The 21,306-nt window shown below is 41.3% G+C and overlaps 1 protein-coding gene, 1 long non-coding RNA gene and 1 other non-coding gene across 3 annotated transcripts in view; 2 read left to right on the top strand and 1 right to left on the bottom strand.

Moving 5' to 3' along the window:
* Positions 1-60: 60 nt before the first annotated feature.
* LOC128417223 (uncharacterized) lies at positions 61-21,230 on the top strand. Its single transcript, XR_008331412.1, has 3 exons — positions 61-833; positions 1,850-1,960; positions 21,059-21,230. It is a non-coding gene; the product is annotated as an uncharacterized LOC128417223 (long non-coding RNA).
* Positions 434-506, top strand: TRNAA-AGC (transfer RNA alanine (anticodon AGC)). The gene has a single exon. It is a non-coding gene; the product is annotated as a tRNA-Ala (tRNA).
* Positions 12,142-21,306, bottom strand: part of LRP5 (LDL receptor related protein 5) — a 116,216-nt gene continuing 107,051 nt past the window's right edge. Inside the window, exons 22-23 of the mRNA XM_053395472.1 lie at positions 19,345-19,442; positions 12,142-18,111 (exon numbers count right to left, since the gene is read on the bottom strand). Of these exons, the coding sequence (XP_053251447.1) occupies positions 17,850-18,111; positions 19,345-19,442 (360 nt within the window). The 3' untranslated portion in view covers positions 12,142-17,849. The remainder of the gene's footprint in view (positions 18,112-19,344; positions 19,443-21,306) is intronic.

Here is a 21,306-nt window from a genome sequence, read left to right as displayed (position 1 = left end):
CGCCAAGATACCTCACCATTGGGCAATAAAGGGGATAAAGGCCGGGGTCACGGCTTTGTTTCGCCCAATCAGCGTTTCCAGACGGGCGCCTCTAACTTCCCACCTCTACGCCTTAGCAACCAACTGACGTCACTTTGAAAGGCGTTCATGTTGTCCAACTAAAACCTCCGCTCCCATTTAAAAATAAACCAATGGCGGCCAATCGCTTGCCGAAGAGCTCGGACCAATGAGAACGAACGAGGGCAAACAAATGACTAGGAGTGAATACGCTTCCCTATTGGGCGGCGTGAGAAACCACGCCCTCTTTGTGTAATTGAAGATATCAAACTGCCTGACAACAGCGACTTCTTTAACTGGAGGGGGCGGAGTTGACGCGAAACGAGACTTACGAAAGGCACTACTTTTAAATCAGGCGGAACCCACTCAGATGCAAGGGGAATTAGCTCAAATGGTAGAGCGCTCGCTTAGCATGCGAGAGGTAGCGGGATCGATGCCCGCATTCTCCAATTTTCTTCTTAGTTGTTTTCCCCCGTTAATGCACATGCTTTACAAATCCTTAACTGGAATTGTGGCATCCGTTTGAAAAAAAGCTTCAGTTTCTATTGTTTTTCTCTCGCTAACATTGTCTCGCGGCAGATCTTCTACACCTTCAGGGGTTGTGTAAACTGAAGCCCTAACATAATTTTTAACAGGGGAGGCTCACCCTTACATGCATCTGCTAGAGTCCAAAAATCGACCCCTCTCCCCCAAAAACCTCTCACATCTGCTATTTCCAGGGTAGGGAGAGGAAGAGTGAAGGAAAAGTGGTCGAAGTGCTGATGCAAAACACAAAAGTTAGTGTTCCTTATTTTGATTGTTAATGCCCATGATTGTTAATGCACACGATCCTCTCTTTTAAAAAAGCAGTAAAATATGTTAGTTAGCCTACAAAATAGGCAGTACTGACCTTTCCAAACAAAATATTAAGTTTAGGCTACAGATAACCCTATGCAACCTGGAAGTTAAGTATTTAAACAGGATTTAAAATTTTGTTTTATAAGGGAAACACACACTTGAAACCAGTGTATCTGGAACCTGCATAGTTTTGAGGAACAGCCTCATTCCTAACTAATGCATGGCAGCAATGTGTCCTGCAATTGTGTCCAGCATGTGACAGCTAACTCACAAGGCTGGACAAACCCTTGCGCAAAAGTGGACACATTTGTCACACACTGTACTGCATACCTTTCCTTCCTGTGTGGTTTCAATGTGGGCAGCTATGCCAGTAACCATGGCAAGCCTACTAAGAATCTGTACCGGTTACTTTTCTTCCTCCATACCTTGTTATGTAAGTCCAATATTAATTATTTCAGTTTTAACTACAGCGTCTACTCAGTGACTTGCATAACAGAAGCAAACCTAAATGCAGAAAGGATTTATACAAGAGATCACATATGCTAAAACTCAACAACAGACAGTTGCCGTTTTTTCCTGTTCAAAACAGACAACTGGAAAAGCAGCTCAAGATATCCTATTTGGATAAATGCATCCCAGGAATATGTGTACAGTGGTACCTTGTTTTACGAACTTAATCCATTCCGGAAGTCCGTTCTTAAACCAAAGTGTTCTTAAACCAAAGCATTCTTTCCCATAGCAGCTGGGACTCATTTTACAAATGGAACACACTCAACAGGAAGTGAAACATGTTCTGCTTCCAAGGCAAAGTTCACAAACCAAAACACCTACTTCCGGGTTTGCATCGTTCTCAATCCAAGTTGTTCATAAACTAAGCTGTCCTTAAACCAAGGTACCACTGTATTGTCATCAATGTTTCTTTAGAAGGATAACTAAATGGGCCTTTTTATTACAGGTGCTTCAGACATGTTTCAGTAATGCCAAGTAGCATCTTTCTCCAGTTCACTACAGTATTTTTGAATTCTAATAATCTTGAGCCTCTCGCTACTAAAGGTTCATCAGAAAGGTGAGAAATATGTGAATGCTTTGCAGATCACAGCTTTAAATAAGGTCTACTAAATCTTTTTTTTTTTTAAGTATTACTCTTTACTGTTCTGTAAACCGGATCCTGCTATCTAAACTGGATTTGTGGCTGGCCTAAAAGATATGTTGCCGTCCAGCCCAGTGGGATTTCAGTCCCATGAAAATCAACACCTTAAAATGATGCATAAAACCTGAGGAGGATGCCCTGACCAGTTCCTTAATGCAGTTGTGAAAAGCATCCCAGGACAATCATTATAAATGAAGAAACTGATAAATTAGTATTAATCACATGGTGATGATGCAGCAGCAAGCAGATTCCAAATACAAATATAGGTTTGCTTCTAAGAGGAAGAAGGCGATTAATTTCCCCCCAAGACTCATACAACATAATCCCTTTAGATGAAACAAAATGTTCAAAATCAGTTTCCTAATCTCATTTCCATCACTGATCCTATTAGCCGCCTAGAAGCAAAGCTATTGTTGGCTCAGACAGAAACGATGCACAACCTCTCGCCATGCACATATAGCCAAAACACTCTCCCTCCTTCCAAACCTTGATATCTAGTCTACCAGTCCAGAGATTGGCAGGGGAGGGATAGAGCCATGAGTGTGGGGACAATACTATTCTGTTCATTTATCAAACTACTTGGGCATTGAAGGCTTAGCAGAGTGGCCCTCCCCATGGATCACTTTTGTGTGTGTGTGTGTGTGTGTGTGTGTGTGTGTGTGTGTGCCATAGCTGTCAACTTTTCCCTTTTCTTGTGATGAATCCTATTCAGAATAAGGGAATTTCCCTTTAAAAAAGGGAAACATTGACAGCTATGGTGTGTGTGTGTGTGTGAAAAACTTGGTTAAAAACTTATTGGTGAGAAACATCTACTTGTAGTTTTAATGATAATAATAATAACAATAATAAAAACAGGCTGCTCAAGATGGCAAATACACTTTTAAAATGCTAAGATTGTTTTGTTTGTCATCCTCATTCTGAAAACATAAATTGCTGTATATAAGAGGCTGCTGTTACTATTAGCCAATCAATGGGTTTTAATGCCATACATAATTACTTGGGAGTAAGCCCCACTAAACACAAGTAGTACTTCTAAATCAATATCCATAGACATAGTCTCTGCAAGTATGCAGTTATTTCAATGAATCCATTACTTGATCCCATCCAATAAAAATGTTCTTAATTAATTGCACTCTACTGCAATAGCAGATACCGTAATTTTTCCATAAGGGCTAAGGAGTGGTTTGACTGTGTAGGTTTCAGTATTAACATCTGTGTCTGATTTCCCAATGTGTCTGATTAATGTGTTTGGTGAATTTCTATTCGCCAGAAACCTCTTATTTCTAAGGCCAGGAGGCAGACACACAACAGGGTAAATATCTGGGGTCCACTCTTTTTCCTTTAGCGATATGGGTGCTCCTGAGGATAATTCAAACTGACCACACAAATCCTGAAAGGATCAGGAGCCAAGCCATGCTTTTATCATTTGAAGTTTTTATTTATATAATTAATCAGTCTGTGAGGTTTGTTTGTCTGGGACTGTCTGTCAACATGACAATAAATGAGTTTTATACATTTTCACACAAATAAAATATTAGTGCACTCTGCTTTTAGATTATTTAGGTGTCACCACATTTTATTCATTTATTGACAACATTTATACGCCATCTAATAAATGTTCCCCAGGCATAAAGCAAAAATTAAAATAAAATACTATACGATAATAACCACAGGACAATTTTTAAAAGTAAACAAACTCCATTGTAAAAATTCAGTATCATAATGTCAGCAGCAGAATAAAGCAACACAGAGGGGGGGGACCACTAAAAGTATCTAACAAATATTATTAATAATAATTTCATTTATGAATAGCTTCGTATGAAGCATCTTGAAGCAATTTATAATATTTATATGAAATATCAAAAATACAGTGGATTCAAATGTTAACATTTCTGAAAGTCTGGGGGGGGAATAAAAAGCTTTCAAATTGCACTGAAATGTCTAGAAAGAAGGCAGCATATCAGATTCTTTAGGGAGGGTGTTTGATTACCAACCAGAACCTTTACTGCAAAGGAGACCTCCATGCTTATGTTAGATTTTGGGGGTATGCCTCATTTAAGAAAGTGCCTGTCAGCCTCACCCATGGATTTGTAAGAACATACGTGTAAAAAACACCTGCTTTCTGATTAATCCCAGGTACCTTAGTAAAATATATTATTAATTAATAATCTAATTAATCACTTAACAGTGCAATCTGATGCATGTCTCACCAGAAGTAAGTCTCTCAGGTTTGCATAGGATTGCAGCTCTATTATTTAACCAATCCATAAACTCACTTATATCGTTAAAAAACAAAACATTCCTCCAAGCAGCAGCCAGCTATTATGTAACTGACTCACATATCGCACAGCCTTATAAAATCCTACCTAGCTATTGCAAAGGAGAAAGCATCACTATCGTATCAGCAGTAGATCTCCATTTTCAAATAAAATATGAGAGAATTGGGAGTTAAATAAGCTTTTGGATAAGTTGGTTTACAGCTATCATTTCCAAACACACAAATCTGACCCCATTGTCTGCAGTAAAGAATAGTGAAAACTCATTTCCTACAAGGACCAACAGCACCCACAGATGATTGTCAGTACGTTTTATTTCAACTCTTCATCTTCTTCAACTCTTCATAATCTAGTTTTGTATTGGGGGATGTGCTGAAAAAGGCACATACTTATCTGCCTAAGGCTCCAATCACAGTATTGTAAGTTAAATAAGTACCACACATTCCCTATTAATATTCACATTAGTAGGAGCTACTGCTCTTCTTGCAATCCTTATTGGTTTATACTCCCATATTTCACAAAGGCCAAACATTTTGCTCCTACTTTCTCAAACCCGAATTGCAGGGATCTGCAAGGAACAAAGTGGGGGGGGGATCCATATTTCTATTAAATAAAAAATGCAAACACAATTTTCTCTACAATACAGTAGATACAGTATTGATTTGATAAGAACAGGAGAGGGGACATCTCAAGTACAGCATAGTAAGTTATTCTTAGACAACAACCTATTGAAAGCTTGTACACTTTTTGAAATTCATATTTATTTCTTACCATTATACATAGTGTTTCAGTTTAACATTACATAGTCAGCTCTACCTTGCATAGCAATTTGTTTTTAAAATGTATTCTTTTTAAAAAGCACGCTTAGCAATAGAATAACTGTGCCAATTTTCAAGGCATCAGCTGAGTTCTTTGCTTTCAGAAATCAGATTGACATTTCCTGAAATGGAGCAGATTCACTACTGCCATATTAGGCGACTTTACTTATGCATGGATGCAGAACAGCAATTCAGATCCCACAGGAGGGAAATAGGTGACCTACATATTGGCTCCGGACATCTGGTGGCTAACTCATCCCTCCCCCAATCCTTTAACACTTTCCTGCCCGCTGCGCTCTAACACACACATACGCAGATGCTCTGTTGATGCAGAAGAGATGCTTCATAACTCTGGTATGACGGTTTCATTGGTTTCCTGATGGACTCCAGGAAAAGGCTGGAGTTACTTCCAGAAGGCTTTTTTATTTCTGCATTAAAGAGAAAGCTAAAATGGCAATATGAAAATTGTGTCTCTAGGGCATGCCTGCGGTTCTGACAGTCTGCCACCAGAGGGCCTCAGAACCCCACCTGATCAAGTCTTTCTTCACATTGCAAAAACAATGCAGAGACTGGCCCTTAGAAGCTATCCCACAACGTTGTCCTTTCAGATCTATTCTTTCTCGTCTGCTGCCATCTACTGGACTCTAGCACGTTCCCCAGCCCCCACCCCCAGTGAAAAGTCATTGCTCAGGGTTTAAAATTCAAGGTTAGGGTTTTGCCGACTCTTCTCTCTGCCATTTGGGACTCACATAAGCTGCACATGGCTTCCTGAAGGACTGTCGCAACACCTTTCTTCAGGCATAGTGTGCAGTTGGTTAGCAGCGCATGCTGGAGACATGCGCAAGCTCAGACCAGAACGGAAATTAAAAGAGCTGCAATTCCCCGAGGGGCCGTGCACTTAACATGCTTGTGGCCACAGAGTGTTCTTTGCACTGCCCCAGATGCATCATCGTCCTTTCCCAGCTGGCCTGGGCCTCACACAGATGGCCTGGAAGAATGTCGAGAGCAGAAAACCATAAAAATGGGCTGGGCACACTTAAAAAACAAAACCCATGCACAGACTGCATAAATGAAGACATCAGAGACTGGCATGGGCGAAGCTGGAACACAGAGCGGGGTAAACAGGAGATTGCGTGCAGATGTTTGCTGTTCAAGGGGCAAGCTAGTCTTGCGTTTCTAAAAGAAAAATCCAAAATGGAGGCAACCACATCGGCCCAACGGTAAGAACAGTGGTGGGCTCAGTGGTGTTAGAAGTTATGAAGATGTCACTAAGGTGCTACCAATGCAATCAGCTTGACAGTGCATGTTGGAAATCCTGTAAGCCAAGACTCAAGTTTGGGGCTCTTTGGTGAGAGAACCCTAACAGAGATTTAACATGGGAAAGCATGCAACAAAGTCTGGAAATAGAAGCTGTATAAACTTTACATGGTGCCCTTTCCAGTGAATCCCAAAGTGCCCCTAGCACAAAAATAGATCTCATGTTTGGCAAGTTAAAAAATGGTTTACTTACAGAGCTCTTCAAAGGTCAGATTCATGTGCTTTTTCCATAGAGAAGTCAGAAAAAGTTGCAGTAAAAAACTGCTTGGTTAAAAAATGGTAAAAAGTTCCTAAAATGTTAGTTTCAGACTCCATTCTTGTCTGAAACAAAAGAGGCTGGCCAAAGCGATGTGGCTGGAGGGAGCAGCTCGGAGCTCCTCATGCACCAAATTCATAAGTAGACTGAGTATAACAAAAGGCTGGTTGCCCATTTCCTCCCAAGGATAAGGGAAGTGACATAGGCTATGCCTGACAGGCCAGCTTACTCTATGGCATTAACCCTTTCATGCATTAATTAGACTGAAACATGCTGGTTATATGAGGCTGGTTTTCTTACAGTACATGTATAAGCCAGGTAGCACTGATGGCCTTCTCCTTTTAGAATAGGGGGAGACCAGTGGATGGTATTCCCATAGGGTGAATGAAGCATTACCCTAACAATCCCTGTCTGCCTTGAGCTAGCCCCCATCCACTTGCATTCTTACTTAGAACCAGCCCAGAGACATAGCTGTCAACTTACAGATTTGAAAATAAGGGACCAGCAGCCTTGAAAATAAGGGACCAGCAGCCAAAATAAGGGACCTGCAGCCTCACTTGTTCCAGGCACTCCAGTCTTCCTGTCCTCCTGCAGTCTGATTAAACTCATGCTGGTAGCTTCGAGAACACTGTCTAACCAACTTTGTAACCAGAGGTTCAACTGAATAGAATCTGAATCACATGTACCACAAGGCCTATGCAGCCTCAACTTAAGATGGCTCCCCGGCCTGGCTTTGCACTGCAAAGTTTGCAGCAGCACGTGCAACAAAATGGCGTCCAGCATTCAAAAAACTCCTCAGCTTGCATTAACTAGCCACACACAAGGCATGCAAGCTCCACCCCCCAGTCGTTCTTAGACTTCTTATTGGGTGAGCAACACAGCCAAGCAACACAGTTGGAGCCTCCCTCCTCCCGGCCGGAGAGGAGCTGCTTCCTTTGAAATTCGAGGGACATAATTTAAGGGACATTTAAGGGACATCCATCAATAAGGGACAGCAGCGGGACATGGCACTGGAATAAGGGACTGTCACTTCAAATAAGGGACACTTGACAGCTATGCCCGGAGATGGTGGTGGCCCTGGCTTTCAGAGACTTCTTCTTCTTCTTCTTCTTCTTCTTCTTCTTCTTCTTCTTCTTCTTCTTAATTAAGGAAGAATCCCTATCCACTAACTTCAACAAAAAAACCATCACATACCATATTTCACATACAGTCTGAATTCCAAAAAATAGTCTCAGAAACCTACATACAAAGATCACAAAAAAGCTAGCTAAAAACTATATCCAAAAACAAAATAATAACAAACAGATATAAAACTATGTTTTCAGTTTAATATCTTAGAATATAATCAGACCAAAAAGGCAAATGGGTGTTTTGAGGTCTATTAGTACAACTGGGAAGAGTTAAGGTAAGTCAGTAAGGGCCGCCAAGTGATTTCAAATGCATCAGACTTTGTTCCACCTTAATCTCAGGATGGTGACAAAACTATAATTAGTCGGATCTAGCTGCCATTGGCTCTGGCTCCATTTATTGCTGGCCTTCCACCCTAGCAGGCCCAATAAGCGGCAACCACTACTGGGGAAAACATTCACCTCCATTACTTAGTCCTCCAGTGGCAAGCAGAATTTAAATTTGTTGGGTTGATGTTTACTGATGCTACCCATAGTAGGGACAGAAAAACACAATGCTCGGCAAAAGAAAAAAACCCCTCTTGCTAAGGGTTTCACAGAATGGAATGCTTTTTCACCTTTGGTGGGGAAAAATGGAGATCACGCTTAGGGACCCATCTGGTCCTTTGGAAGGAATAATACCCATAAAAGATTAAAGATGAGGGTAGAAAGCAGACATAGGGACGAAGGGAAGGCCAATGAATCAATTAGTATGCCCAGGTGACTTCAAGTCTGATGGCTTTGGCTTGGCGTTTCAACATATTTAATCCCCCACCAAGTTAAAACTGAGTGCTTTTGTCTGTGCTGCTACCATCACACTGGACCACACGGCTGATAGGAGACCCTTGTGGGAGTGATGCAGGCTGTAATGCTCATTTCTCTCTCGAGCCTGCAGAGGAAATACATACCTGCCTTTTCCAGAGTTGTGATTTGCCACCTGTTGTGTGCCGCAGCACCTCAGAAATCTGCCCGGTACGTATGGCCTGTGGATGCTTGGAGGAAATAAGAACCAGAGGGAGAAGGGGTCTGCAGTTGCATCAGTTCAGCCCTCCTTATTATGATGCCAACATTAAAGAAGATTGGGCAGAATTAGGGGTGGAGGGTGGAAAGAGAAAGTTATTGGTCTGCAACCACTACCCTTTCCTGAATGCTCCTAAAAAGGAAGTTTACAGGGGAAATACCTCTTCGAGATGAGTTTCCATGTGTTCTGGCTTCTGTCACAGTGTTTTGTTGTGCCGGTAGCGGTTTAGTCATGCTGGCCACATGACCCAGAAAGCTGTTTGTGGACAATGCCGGCTCCCTTGGCCTGTAAGTGAGACGAGTGCTGCACCCCATAGTCGCTTTTGACTGGACTTAACCATCCAGGGGTCCTTTACCTTATCTAACCATGCAGACTAACCAGCCTCTTGATAGTCACCTGTATTGATTTATTAGGCATGCTGATTAGCTAGATGCAGAAAGTGATGGCTTGCACTGGTATAGGAGAACAGCTCTCTAGGACTGCAAGTCCAGAACCATGTACACAGGCCTCTAGTTATTTATGCATTCTCAGTTCATCGGAAGAGAATGACACCCCACATTCAGGAAGCAGGAGAGTGTCCAACCCTCCTCTAGCCTCCTCTCCTTTGCTTTATAAGGAAGGAGGACAGCTCCAGTCACTTCGCTAATTAGAAAAACACACACGTCTGGGACAGCAAATCTCACCAAAATGTAAACTTGAATCCTAAACCTCTTGAGGTGGTGGATGCTTGCCAGGCTTCCAAAGAGGGAATTACGACGGCAGTCAACCTTGCTGAGCTGAAGACATTCTTTCCTGCCTGAGTCAATTTTTTAGCTGCTTTCCCCCAATTTCTTGCAAGGTGTTCCAACCAGCAGAATTTTTTTAGGGTGTGTGTGTATTAAATTGATCACATGTATTTGTGCTTATATTTGCTGAGCGGAATGGGGTATTCTGTTTGCAGGATGCCGAGCTATGAACAAGGATTGTTCATCATTTAACATGGAGCTGTCTCAAATGGTCACCAGCCCAATCCATAGTGCAGGTCATCTATTTGATTTGGTTTTTGTCTCTGGTGACAAGGTTGACGGTCTGGAAAAAAGAGGGGGTTTCTATGAGCCAGTTGTCATGGTCATAAGTTTGGGCTAAAAGCACTAACTTTCTCCTACAGGGATGGGGGACCCATTAGGATGGTCGACTCCACCCGCAGAGACTTATGGACTCTAGTGGGTTCCTGAATGTTTGAGGTGATATTTCTGGTGATCCTCTCAAGGTATACTGTGAAGTTGCATGCAATGAAACAGGCTGCATAACCCTTTGGGTCCCTTCCAACTCTACAATTCTATGATTCTAAATATGGGGTCTTATCTATGGTGAGAACAACCCAGTGTTTTTGCACGATAGCTAAAGTGAGCCAGACTCTGTTTCAACTGTTTCTGCTAAAGAATAAGAAAGCCCAAAATGGATGCAAAACAGGCAATTCCAGAGCGAAGTGCTTGGCTGTTTGCAAGAAATGGTCAGATCAGACCATGGCAAGTTTCCTAATAAAGGCAAGCAAAGCAAACAGTCCACATGAGCAAAATTATTTCCAGATGCAATAAAATGGAAAAGACTGTACAACCTGCAAACAAAACTTATCTAGCCAACAGCTAGCCAGGGTACAAAAACAATGTTTAGATTCCTTTGAGAATGAGAATCTTTTAAGGACCGGAATTTTAGGATAAGATGGCGTTCAGATTCTTTTTTCTCCTTTTTCTAAAAAGCTTGTGGGTCCAATCAAATGCAGCAATTATTGTCAGTAGAATGAAGTGTTGCATAGTAACTGGTCTTGAATCTGGACTGGCTTCGAAAGTGCACGCTGAGCCCGATAGCCCAGATAAGGGTCAAAAAGTCAGGTCAAAAATATATATTTAACTATACATTTTAAAAGAACCTTTTGCCTTTTTAAGAACCTTCTGCTTCAACCAGCATCCTGCTGTGCCTAAGTAGGCAAGCTCAAGATGCTTTAGAGCATGGAAGATGCAAGTGCCAGAAGTAGCAGTGGTTTGTGGGATTTACGATGTGACCAGGAAGGCCCCTGGGTCTGGTTACGAGAGTCAGCTTGGCTGCTCTGCTGTCTGCTCCCCAACTTGGAAGACCAAAGGCTAAGCCACCCTTAAGATACCCAGGGCTGCAGATGTACTTCAGCATATGAGATGCAAAGGGGTACTGAAAGGGTTATAAAAGCTTGGGGAGTGTGTGAAAAGCCAACCACAGAACAAGGGAAACTGCATAAAACAGAAGTTGCATATTGGGATAGCAATGCCCTACCTACTGCTGAGAAAAAGCGTTTCGTCAGGGAGAACTATGCCATCTTGTGGTTTTATTATATGCCAAGTAACCACATCCTCAACTCTTCCTCTGGGACTCCCACAGTGAGCACAAGGGCAGCTCAGTGTAAGCTGTCAAGTGCTGCAAACCAGAGTACAAGGATTTTGCCATGCCTTTTTGTGAAACAAAGAAGAGAAAGAGAGGATTTCTGGGCGTGCTGTTATTTATCTCTGGGTTGTTCTGCTCAGTTTCACAAATCTGCCTGTATGATTATCTGGACAGGGAGAACCCGCCAGCTGGCAAGGTTCGCCTTGAGCCCCATCCCAGATGTGTCCATTTTCTGTTTTCAATTGCTCAACACAGTCACTTTGTGTGTGTCCAATCAAGTGCACAAATATGTGTACAATCCATGCTCATTTGTTTGCACAAAGTGTCTCATCTGGAATTGCCATTTCCAACAGCTGACCTGCTATCCAGTTGGAAAGAGCAGAAATAAGGCGGCTTCAATACGAATGCTGTGCAAACGAACTCTTTTGGAGAATCTTGGTGCTTTGAAATGATACAAACTAATTGTGAGCCCTAATGTAAGGCAGCAGCTTGTTGCTGTAATCATAAATTAGCAAGAATGAATCAACACTTAATTATATATTGCTGCCCCGTAAACTTAAATCTATGAAATTTCCTGGAAAAGCTTTTTCAGTGATTACAAAAAAAAAAAAGGAGGGAAGGTTGACAACACCACCGCAAACTTCAACACAACTTTAAAACTGTTCATGCAAAATGTGTTCACCAACATTAATGCATTATGGAAGGGTGGGGATTCAGCCTATAAACTTCAGAAAGAATAAAACCAATATGCACTGGGAAAGATGCAGCAAATAAAATACGCTGTAACACGCACCAATTTCTTTTGAAAGTTTAACACCAGGAGGGAAGAAAAACCCACTCTCAACAGTATTACATGAAAAATCATTTATGCAGGGAGGTGTCAAACAATCCTCCCCAGAGTTTGAATTACAAAACAATGCCAACAAAATCTATAATACAAAATGTAGAGAATTAACTTTACAGATGTTTATTTATATATGAAGCCAGAAACTTGAAACAACACTTTAGCATTGGTGATATGGAACAATGATAAGTTGCAGCATCAAGGTTGCTTACTGTATGTTCAATTTTATGACACAATCCAGCCCAACTGGACTTTGCTCTGTTTTGTTGCTTGCATACCAAAGTGTGGGTGTGTATGTGCAGTTAAAAGGGTATTTTCAACCAGTCCTCTTTATAGAACGCCACATTCTATAAACAGTGATTTTAATAACTCTTCTGCTGGCGATGCAAAGAACTTTAACCTAGTGTTATTTAAAACATTAGTAGTAACATTCCTTGTGAGGAACATGTTAATCTAACTTCATAACTGGTACTTTGCAGCAATCGCATACAAAAAACAAAAAGTCACATACAATTTTATACTGAGAGCATAACCAGTAAAAATATGAACACTAGGACTCCCAGGAAATGGGGATACATGTTGGTTAGTGGAAGTTCCCTTGAGATAGAGCAAAACTCCCCCACAGGATACTTTGAAGTGTTTGCCACAAATCACACCAACTTTCTAAAGTCAACATTTAGTGATGTTGCATTAATGATGTCCAAATAAACTTAATTCCACCATCATACGGATGCCTTTGTTTGGAATGACTTGAGCATTAACACATTTTTGCAGCACGATGCATGCTGAAAAATTAACCAGTGGAACACAATGAGTAAGAGGCAACTTGCTGTTTAAGGCTTTGTTATAATCTGCCCAAGTCAATATGCTAGGCTGCTGAAAAATACCAAAGGCACTTTTTCCTGTGTATGACAAATTGTGTCTACAAAAAGGATACAAGTATAAAGCTAAAATATTTAGGCTGTTTGCTGAGTACATTTTACAATATAAATATAAAAAAGATTGGCGTGAGTCTATTATAACCATTCTTGGCAATATTTGTATATATTCATGTCCATTTACATTAGCAGCAATTGCAAGAAATATTTAGATACAATACAGAAAGCAGCCTGGGTTTCATTTCTGTGTAAAATGCCCTCTCAATTTCATGTGGAACAGCAAAGCACTACCCCCATCTTCTAAGATGTCTTCCTTGGAGTCACCCATTTGCAACCCAGAAATGCCCCCATTTCACCTCTAAGATTCTCACTGCCGTGTGCAATGAGGCAGCAGCTGCTTCTCCTGCTCCCTTTCTCCCCATGGTTCTGTCATCTCCCTGGTGTGCCTACTGAAACGGGCACAGCACCAGGTGTATTGCACGGCAGAAAGAGGCAGGTAACAGAAGAGGTAGAAGTTGCTGTGGCTGCCTTGCGGCACCTAACGAAGCAAGCAGATTCAAGGGGGGAGGATCTCTAGGTTGCAATTGGCTAGCCCCATTTTTTATTTTTGCTTCATTTTGTTCCAGGCCAATAGGTTTATTTATTTATTTAAATCCACAACTGTTCTGTTTCTAATTGCAAAATACTTCAAATTACATTATTTACAAAGTATTTTCCACAGATAATATTTTACAAGTAAGCTCGACCTTACACCCTTCTTTCCACAGCACACAAGCACACATGCAGGCACACATTGAAAAAGTTAACCACAGGGGATCTCTGGGGGAAATGGCTCCTGGCCTTAGGCTGCTATCCACTTCCTTGTGAGTAAGCCCCAACGAACTCAGTCGGAGTTACTTGCAGAAAATTACGCTTTATTTTTCAATAGTTTCTTTTCAGGTGCAAGGGTAAACTAAGCAAGCTTTTAGGTCTACTTTTTTCTCTTAAAAAAAAAGGCAGGTATGTATGCCAGGGTGCTTGTCAAGACTAAATTGACTTCCAGGCTGGATTAGGACATGTGGTTAGTGCATCTATCGGTAGGCAACAGATCTGAGAGCTTTTAAGAATCAGAAACTACTTTGTGAAAAAGAGGCTTGCCATTGAGCTTCCACCAACCACCTCAAAAGAAATTAAAAGTTTTGGACAAGTGTTCTTGGGTGAAGGAATGCCACACACAGCCAGTGACCCCTTTGCAGGGAAGTATTATAAGATGTCTGGACATGGTTGTACCAACTTTGTCTGAAAATAATGTGCTGCTTCTTGGGTTTTAATGTGCAAAGCTGAAAACTTACAGTGAAATCAAACGACATGGATCATCTTGTTTGATAGCACAAGGCGGAGTCATCCCCTCCCACAAAAAAAAATCTGTGCTTGAGTTCAAAGCATCATTTATGCAAGCCAATTATCTTGCCATTTCTGCAATTAGATGTTTCAGTACTTAGTTTCAAATTCACTTTTTAAAAATAAATAAATTGTACGTTTGTCCAAAATTGATTGTTTGACTTTGTGTGTCACATATTCCTCTATGCCGCAGTGTGTTGCCCTGAGATCTATGTCAAATAAGGAAATGAATTCTAGCCTAGCCCACAGTACTGACGAGTATATATTTAAAAATTAAAATTCAGGGCTGCGCAACAAACGCTTTCATGCTGTTCATTTACTGGAAATGCACTTGATGGCTCTGCTGGCTCAAAGTATGTCAATTACAGGCAAACTATAAAGCAAAGACATTTCTTCTCAGAATACAAGAGCCCGGGGTTATCCAATGAAACTGACCAATATGAGGCTCAGAACATACAAAATGAAAGACTTCTGAACTCATCACAAATTCTAACTCTCCATTAGTGGGGAGTTTGTGAAAGAGGGGAGGGGAATCACATTTCCATGGATATACTAGACGGAAAGGTGACCCCAAGTGATGAAAGTGTGGCATGCACTTCTCTGCAATTTGCTTATTTGAAAATGTTGCAGCATTTCATACCAAAATTTAGTAACCACGATCCTGCAAATTATTAAACAGGCTTGTTGAAATCAATGGGCTATAACTCAAGCGACGCAGCTTTGGTCAAGAAAACCAAACATAGTATTTTCTCCGGTTCTGTGAAGACCATGGGATGGATGCAAATGAATTTTACATCTCACCCTTGGAAGAAAATGAAGCAACAGTTTACAAAATCTCACGCATGTGCAGAAACTACTATAGGACTGGCCTACACTAAGAGCAACAGTAGCTATTTCCCATCTGCTTATGGTTCCCTGTTCTGCTCACTGCACAATAATGTGTTTCTGAAAATGTAGGGGAACATCCCCAATAATTTGTGGATTTATTTTCCTTCTTTTGAAATCAGCAGTTTATTGAAATATCTGTCTTTTAACGTTCAGTGTCACTTGCAAGACAACCATAAATTAGGCCTGCAATGTTAAGAGTTAAAATAGCAACCTCTTTACAAATGCCACATGAAAGTTTAAACACAGTTATGCTGAAGTCAAACAACGGGATGGAAATCTCTCAACTGTAAAATATACATGCATGCTTTGCTTATAATTTAGTTGGATATGAGACAATTGGATATGGCCTTTCTTTCCTGCTTCTCAGTTTACATCATTAATCAGGGATTTGTTGAGAATACTTAACAAGTTAAGATGCTATTATGAATGACTTTGACCAGAGCCAACTACATGCATTACCGCAAGCAGAGCCTGTGCTGGAACTGCTAGGAGAACTCTCATGTCTATGGCACCCTACAGTTTATAGGAGCAGGATATTGATTTTGTGGTATCCACAGACATTTGCAGTATTTGTGGAGTTAGCACTTGCAAATAATTATAGTTCTTCATCCACCACGCTGAAACTTTGCAAGAGAAGGAAAGGATAATTTCTTGAGGGACATACCCCACCCCGTCCTGCCGAATCTAAGCATCAGTCCAAATGCTTAGGAAGCAGAGATTTAAGGAAAGGAATGGTAAGATAAACACCAGAACGTCAAACTCCACCCGCTCAGTAAGATAGGAAATACTGGCGAGGGTTTGGAGGCGTTTCACATCATGCTCAGTCAAAAAAAAATTGCAAAAAAATCAGCTATGAGTTCAAAAAGGAACATTTTTCATCCTTGTCAGTGCCATGAAGGCTGTTCAAAAGTCTGCTGCACCTGCTGTTCTGCAGCTGTGAAAACATATTGTGATTTTAGTTCTTTCTTTCCTTTCCTTATCATTACTTGTTCATATTGTAGCCCTCATAATACTTAAGTTTCCAAACATTCTGTACAAGGCAGTCAAGTCTGAACACCGAAAAAGGCAAACTTAGAGGCAGATAGCACAAGACGTGTTGCTCTCTTCCTAAGCACAAAAACAGATTTGAAATGTGCCCTGATCCAGCAGGTGTGGGAGAACCAAAAGTCAAGAGGAGGCTTGCTTATTCAGTTTCAAATAAAGGACAGGTCTGCGGATGCAAAGTCATGAGAAGAAGCCCATTCACACAAAAATGTTCTACAGACATGCACCTCTTGATGCAAATGGAGCTAGATGAAGCACACGAGTTTTAGCGGATTAATCAACTAAATCTGCGCAAGTCTGCAGGTGAACAAAAACAATATTTCTGGGGAAAGTCTGCGTGCTGCTTATAGATGATGCATCCTGATTTTTATGATAGGCATCATTCCAGAAAAGGCACCCCTTCCAGCATATGACAGAAGAAAATGTATCTGATATCCATTAATCCGCACTCTATTACATAATTCTGTTGCTCAATGAACTGGAGACTTTTTTTTTAATCAACTAAGTATGTGTGTCATAATTTTGGAAATAAATTTCTTTTTACAAAAGCTTGGAATTTTTGTGCAAAAACTCAATGGGACAAAAAAAAGTGGGCTGGGGGTGGGGGTAGAAGAGAAATCTCACAGAAGCTAGCCCACTGTGACCTTTTAGATGAGCATGATAAGAAATAGTGGTATCACTTTTTGGATTTTCCATTTCTATTTCTATCGTAGGTCTCTTAGCCACATGCCTTCTTAGCAACTGCAAAGCCGAACTCAGGGCTTCTTTACTCCCCCCCCCCCCCAACTAAAATGACACTCAGGTTCTCAGAACCCTGACAGGACTGTGTGCAGCACCAAGGTGTCCAGTAGGCTGGCTGCATGCTTATTTCATCCCAGCAAAAAGTGGTTTGCAATGTATAAAGTGAGAGCGAGTTTCAGAATTCCACCTTGACCCCTGGACGGCTTTCTCTGGAAAGCAAATGATGGAATAAAAACAGGGGGACAGACCTTTTTTCTTCTTCTCGTTTTCTTTTGGAATGCAACATCCCCAAAGAAAAGTACATTTTGTGGTTAATTACCTACGATCAAGTAAATAAAAAATAAAAATATCCTGAATGTATATTTCAAACAACTTTGCCATTCATTCACACAGTATCTTTACTCCCTCTTTTTTGTTACTTGACACACACACACCCCCCGCCGCTTGTACATTCCCCTTTACTGAATCAAAACAGCAATTTCAAAAGCTCCAGGTATCTATGCCCCATTTCCCACCTCCTTTGGAGGTCGAATTAATTTTGTGACTTCAATGCAAAGGCAAAATATGGCACAAAAATAATGGATATTAAATTAAAATAAAACAAAAACACAACTTATAAATATTATTCCGCTGTACAATTTTCACAGCCCTGGCCCCACCCGTTTTTATTCACATTTTTAAAGTTCCCACCCCGTTTTTTAGATCATAAAATATATATTTAAAAATCTGTGTTCATATTTAAAATATATTTACAGGAAAAAGATAAGTTCCTTCTGCTGAAATCATGAAGAGTCTGTACAAGGGGATGGGGGAGGCGGGTAGAGGTGGAAGTAACTTCGCTCTGTGGCGGGAGACGGCGGGCAGCTCTCTTCCGCTGACATGTACTGGCTGCGAGGGGTAGGAGGAGGGGGGTAAGGGTCTGAGTCTGAATTTAGGTCTATGTAGTATTTATTGGCTTTCCACCGGCTCGTGGTGTAGTCACTGTCACAGACATCAGTGCTGCACGGAGTAGTTGGTGGAGCTATCCCCCGTATAAGATAGGGCCTGAAAGAGAAAATCAAAGTTAGTTGCATAGTAAAATAAATATGCTCCATAGCAGGAAAAGGAGTAATTCTTCCTCTTTATCTGCATCAATATGGTCAGCTGAAGGAGGCAGCTGTGATAGTGGGTTTTATTTGCATGTCACATTGCCATAGTTAGAAATCAACTGTGGTCTGTCTGCTTCGCCCCACCACCGCTCTTGCCTTTGCCATGCCGCAAGAGAAATAAACCAGAGGCTTCCTCTTTCTCTCAAACCACAGGTGCTAAGCCAAGTATAAACCTTGCCTGTTCAAACCTTCTGCTCATGATCTGTTTGGAGAGAAACAGACTGTGTGCGCTAGTTTACACATATTGCCCAGCCAGCCCTTTAGTTTTCCTCGGTCCTGTATACCTGAAGGAGTGTCTCCACCTCCATTGTTCAGCCCGGACACTGAGGTCCAGCTCCGAGGGCCTTCTGGTAGTTCCCTCATTGCGAGAAGTTAAGCTACAGGGAACCAGGCAGAGGGCCTTCTCAGCAGTGGCACCTGCCCTGTGGAACGCCCTCCCATCAGATGTCAAAGAAATAAGCAGCTATCCTATTTTTAAAAGACATCTGAAGGCAGCCCTGTTTAGGGAAGTTTTTAATATTTAATGCTGTATTGTTTTTAACACTCGATTGGGAGCCGCCCAGAGTGGCTGGGGAAACGCTTGGTGAAGAAAAGTTTGAGAAGCCCTAGTGTAGGTCACGAAAAGCATTGGAGCCAACTCCTAGGGGCTGTGGGAGCTTCAGCCCCCACAAAGTTGATGGGCATTCCCATTCAAATGGTGTGTGTACACTGCACCATGTGATCGACTATGTGGGGCAGGGCTTACCTGAGCCCCACAATATTTTATTCAAGTTGGCACGCCTGATGGAAAGGATGTTACTCCTAAGGGCAGAGTTGTGGGCATAGCCAGGCCAAGGCTAAAACACTTCATTCTTGGTAGCCTGTTTTCAGTATACCTGTAAACAGGCCTAGATCCCAATTCTGGGATCCTGACAATTAAAATGTAATAAGGTGACAGCTAAAGCATATGCATTAGAGAGAGAAAAATAAATTCAATATTATAACAAAAGGTGATTCGTGTTAAACCTAAGAGTAGATTGGAAACTGAATGAGGGAAGAGCCTTTCAAGCTTTTGAAGCCTGAACTTGGAGGAAGTTCATTCTGGTTCACTGACATCACCTTGCTATGAAGAATTCAAAAGAGAGCTTACCTGTAAGATCTTGTTGTTGAAGGAATGTTTGAAGAATAGAACATTTCTGTGTTATAGAGGGAGCGATCAGTGGCTGGTGAAGGCGGTGGATTCAGAATCTGTGGAAGGATAAAATAAGTCTTTTTCTTTGTCCAAGTCATGCTACCAACAGAAATCACCCTGGCTCTTGTGTACAAAGGTTCACAAAAACTGTTTTTTACAAAGTTGCCTTGCGTAGCCTTGATAACGGGAGTACAAAGGTTGTATGAGTCTGATCCAAATCCTTACTTCTTATTAGAATAACAGAACCATGTTATTAACATGCATCAATTGTTTCTGACTTAAACATGTATTGTCCCAGAAACCACTAACTTTGTTGCTAATAGATTGACTAGTAAACTGTTTACTTTCCCTGGCAGCAATTCCCTGGGCCTCAAAGAAACTTTTTGTTAACTGGAAAAACAATGCATTTAACGTTGAACCTTCTGTATGCACAGCAAGTGGTTTTGAAACTGTCCATTCATTATGAACTGCTATTTTTCATTGTTTTGGTTATGTTTTGGACTTCTTCATAGGTTGCTGGAAATTCTGATTGATCAATACATCTTTTTACAAATTTTAACAATACCTGGTCTATTTAAGCATCCCTCTACCCTTTTCATTTCCAACTGGTCTTAGCCATATAGCTTTTTAAAATGCAAATTGTGGCTGAAATTTCTTCAAGGGATTAGTATGGTCATACCCTTCCCGTTTTTAAAATGGTATTTTCTTCTGTTCTTTAGATCATTTGTTTGCCAGAGTCGTACACACAGACTTCATTTGCTTTCTCCAATTTCTCTCTTATAAATCTAAACGCATTTGCATCTTAAAACTGCTTTTTAAAAAAGTTTCTTTAAAATTTGTAACTTCTAAAAATTGTAAGGGTTTCTGCTGCTCTTCCTTTGGATGATCTTAAAATGGTAGCCTTCCGTCGTTGCTTTCCCCATATATAAAGGGCAGAAAGAAGAGTTTGGCCATTTGCCATTCATTGCTTCTGCCCTGCAGGAAAATGTCATAACGTCACTCAGTCCATCTTAGCTTTGACAAGAGCGACTTGGATTGACTTGCTCAAGGTCACAAGAGGCAGCAGCAGAATGAAGAAGCAGCTTGTAACGTCCAGTTTGACCCTGAGTTGCCATGAATAGCTGGGACAAGGGCACAGCTGACTGAGGATTTGTGGGTCAGGGCAGTCCCCTTAGGACGGCTTCTGAAGCATACAACAGAATCAATTGACTGTGCTGGACCAACCAGTCAAGTCTGCTCTCTCTTGGATTCATCACAGTCGTTTCTCCCATCCTCTTGCTTTCTCTATAACAATGGCTGTTTTTTCATTTGTGAGAAGAGGATTCAGAGGATTTGGGTCAGTTCACAGAGATCCAAGACAAAAATCAATGCAAATAAACAGCAGGAGAAACGTTTGACTTCTGAGACTCCCCATCATCTCTGACCAGTCTCTCTCTCTCAATCTCTCTCTGTGTTTTTACTTTGGCACACGCCTGTGGGACGACACTGTGCTGCTAACTGCCTTACTAGGTCTGCAACCTCAGAAAGTTCACAAGGAACAGAATGATTACACTTAGGTAGGGGGTGGGGGAGATACAAAACCGCAGACACTCAGAGGAATGTTCTCAAAGGTCATTATCTGGACAAAAAAATGTGTGCTATAAAATCTAACACTCTGTTTACTCATTACCAGGCTCAGTGATCATCCTGACTTCTCTGGGATTTTTTCTGAAGAGAAAAGCCTCATTATTGCTCAGTGAACTGAAGAAGAGAATGCCAGACTCCTTCAGAGGGCATCAGGCTGGCCTGCAACTCATAGCCAGCAACTTGGAAGGCTTTTTTAAAAAATAAAAACAAACAAACCAGCTCATTCCTAACACCAGAGGCTTATTTCTGAGTCATAAATGTGGAGATAGGGGCACAAAACGGGAAACATAGCAT

The sequence above is a fragment of the Podarcis raffonei genome, chromosome 1 (genome assembly GCF_027172205.1).
Source record: "Podarcis raffonei isolate rPodRaf1 chromosome 1, rPodRaf1.pri, whole genome shotgun sequence".
NCBI lineage: Eukaryota > Metazoa > Chordata > Lepidosauria > Squamata > Lacertidae > Podarcis > Podarcis raffonei.
This window is presented reverse-complemented; position numbering and strand designations above follow the sequence as displayed.